This window comes from Halyomorpha halys, unplaced genomic scaffold (genome assembly GCF_000696795.3).
Source record: "Halyomorpha halys isolate HHAL.00 unplaced genomic scaffold, Hhal_1.1 Scaffold1374.1, whole genome shotgun sequence".
NCBI lineage: Eukaryota > Metazoa > Arthropoda > Insecta > Hemiptera > Pentatomidae > Halyomorpha > Halyomorpha halys.
This window is the reverse complement of record NW_027112468.1, coordinates 34,115-37,696: the sequence shown is the minus strand read 5'-3', so window position 1 is coordinate 37,696 and position 3,582 is coordinate 34,115. Positions and strand designations below refer to the sequence as shown.

Here is a 3,582-nt window from a genome sequence, read left to right as displayed (position 1 = left end):
TTTTGGAACATTCTCGTTTTTCTGAATATTCTTCTACATAATATTATTTAATTCAAATTAATGCTAAATTAATAATTGTTCGTAATTAAAGTCCCTAACCATCCAAATCCACTAGTTTCTAACCTAGTTTCCTCTTCCATTCCTGACAATCCTCCGAAGCGCCTGAAAAGAAGGTGGTCTCGAGACCTAGTGTAGAAATATTGAAGTGCGACCAATGGATAGTTTATATACATGCCTATATCACTCCGTTTTGATCTTACATCAAATTTACTATATTTATTTTTATGTAAATATAGTTTTTAATAGCAATAAATAAATAAAATAAAAAATAATATGAAGGAGATTGGACTTATATGTCTCTCACCTCAGATACTTAACCTGTTATAGTAAGAAATAATAACGGGTATAATAATAGGAATATCCTATCCCACTCCTTCTTGAACTGCTGCCTCAGTGATGGATGATATCACTTTCTATTCATCTTCAACATCTTGTCCAGCGCACCTCTTATACTCATCAAGCATTTCGTCAACTTTGTCCTGATTGTTCTATTTTTTACGCTTGCCAGTACCATGTCTTCTGCGTATTACATGACGCCCTGCTGATCTGTAGGATAACCTTGATTCTATCCAATCGCATACAGTAGTCGGTGCCCATATTTTCCCCTCTACATGGTCTTTCATACAAAAGGTTTGATTTCTGACCTGTACCTATAAGCAGATGACCAATCTGGTTAGTTTTCCGGCTATCAGGAGATATCCAAGTTTCTTTATAAATACTCTTTCTGGTAAAGAAAGCTCTTTCAATGGCGAGGCCATGTAAAGATGCAAGAACTATCAGTCTTTGACCATCGGCACCAATGGTGGGTCGATATTACATGCTTCTATACCAACTTGTGCATTGAAGTCTCCGAGCAAGGTTTTTAAAAATTCAAAGTCTTTATAAAAATTTTTCTTTTTCTTCATCCACGCTACTTCTGTTGCTGCATGACAGTTTATTAGGCTGTAGTTGAAAAATCTATATTTAATCGTGATTTTACATTGTAGGAATATAATCAATACTTAAAATAATTTATAAAATATAATGTTAAATTCTTAATTTCAAAAATAATAAAGATGTTTTTTTAATCAACATTCTTTTTTCTAGTTTTCCACATTTAACTTTATTAAAAACTTCTAGGAACTATAGGCTTTTTACACATTGCTCCCAATCGACTGGTGAAATATGTTCGATATCGATCATATTAATTTTGATAACCAGAAATCGTCAAATTAAAAAAAAAAAAAAATTCAAAATCTTATCATCATGAAACCGCATTAGATCCTATATATTACTTAAAATTGCTGTCCTGCAAAAGAAAGCTAAAGGTCCTCTTTTGCATTTTTTTGACGAAATTACTCCAATTCATAAAAATATAAGCTCGTGATATAGCGCTTTAGTAATTTGCATGTGTTTGTACAATTTTTAGTAAGAAAAAAAAAATAGCATTTAGTTTTTATTCAGGCAAATCATGAACGACTAAATTTTAATTTGCATTTTTCTATTTTTTGCAGGAAACAACAGAAAACCAATCGACGGAGAACGCTAACGAAGCGGAATCTCCCGAATCCACGGAAAAGACAGTTCCCGCCGTAACGGAAGCCGGCGACGCCACTCCCGCTGCGACGGAGAACGGAGAGGCCGAAAAGAAAGAGGAAGGTGCTACAACCCCGGACGAAAAGAAGCCCGAAGATCAGGCAAAGACAGAAGACAAGTCCGAGAAGAAGAAGAAGGAGAAGACAAAGAAGAAGTGGTCCTTTAGGTCAATCTCCTTCTCGAAGAAGGACAAGTCGAAGCCGTCCCTGAGCAGGGAAGAATCCAAATCCAACGACCTAGCGAAAGAAGCCCCAGTACCAGAGGTAAATAGTGTCTGAATTTCTCTTCTTATCATCTTTTATTCCATTATAATTATTAATTTTTTTTTTGAAAATATAGAATTTGTATCACGAGTCCCTTCGTTTTATTTCTATTTTATGATAACATATATTTTAAAATAGGAGTAAAATATCGTTAAAGTAAAACAAAACGGTGTGAGCCAATCATAGGTTCTTGATAGTATGGCTTACTAGTCATTTATTGATAGTTTTATACCAAATGATCAGAGCGGTTCTCAAATTGAAAAAAAAATAAATTGCTAAACCACTTTTAAGTAAAACTTAAACCAAAAATAAAATTTTAATTTGAAAAGTTTTAACCCCCCATTGTTTTTTTTTTGCAAGAAACCCGGATTTCTGTTCTACAGAGTTTAGAAGTGTTAAAACAATTAACACTTATTAATTTAATTAATTAACACGTGTTAATTCTTCAAATCGTTTTTTAACTGGAAGGCAAAATCACAGCGATTTTTATTTACTTCAAGTAATCTCTCGGAAAAAATATAACCACTAATAAAGTTACAACTTGTATCTTGCGTTATACTTACATCGAAGTGATCTTCACAAAAATATAATCTAATATATTATTCGATAATAATTTTGGATCCATTCTAGCCTGCTTAAATCAAATTTTTCTAGTTTTGACACTTGAATAAACAACTTTTTTGGAATCTGCATAGTTGTATTTTTGCAATCAGCTACTGCACAAGAACGATTATAACTCATAATATACATTTACTTAAATAGCAAAGAAAACGAAAAAATTAAAATAAATCTTTTAATTATTATTATTATTATGATTATCAAGTAAGTGATATAAGACATTTTCTAAAAAAAAACGTGAAATACCATCTTGAGCTAATAAAATTAATCAAGAATAATTCATTATTTTATATATAACGTGGTGTAGGATATTTCAATATATAATACAGAAAAAAATAAATAGATAAAGAAAACCACAACTTACATGTTGTTACAACAACGAATGTTGTTACAGCCTAGAAGTCCTAAATGTAAATATGGCTACAGTTTCCACCTTCACGCAAACCGGCCGGAACATAAAAATAAAAGATTCATAAGTTATGAGTTATAAATTATTCATTGACGTGTTTGATGTAGTAATATAATATATCTGATAAATATTAAACATATCTGATAAGGTTTCTAAATTGACTTATTATAATTTCAATATTATTTAATTTTCTTCTTTTTTTTTTATCGTCGAATACTCCATTAAGAAATGTAACAGAATTACGTTAAGATGAATTGTAATATGATAAAATGTTGCTATGGTACAGACCATGACAATGAGTATGGGAAGTGTTTATGGAAATTAAAAAATAATTATTAATTTATAATGATGGGAAAATAGTTTATCGTGGTTTATGAGGAGAAGATAGTTGGTGGTGCGGTCATAGAATAACACAAATAAGTTGTAAAAACTTATTAATAGTGCCAACGTTTCAGCCAGAATTTCTAGGGAAAGTACAAGGAACAATATAGGTAACATCCAATAAATACAAAAAATTAAAAGAGAAAATAGAAACAGAATTATTAAAGTAAATAATTGTACAGAATGTAAATTAATGTGAAAAATAAATCATGTATATAGTAAAGAAATAAAAATTCAAAGTTGTTTAATTCAAACAAACAACAAAGAAATATGAAT

At 30.6% G+C, this 3,582-nt stretch overlaps 1 protein-coding gene across 1 annotated transcript in view; it reads left to right on the top strand.

Moving 5' to 3' along the window:
• Window positions 1-3,582, top strand: part of LOC106689481 (A-kinase anchor protein 200) — a gene marked incomplete in the record, with an annotated part of 108,859 nt that overhangs the window by 81,319 nt on the left and 23,958 nt on the right. Inside the window, 1 exon segment of the mRNA XM_067050308.1 lies at window positions 1,554-1,898. Within this exon segment, the coding sequence (XP_066906409.1) occupies window positions 1,554-1,898 (345 nt within the window).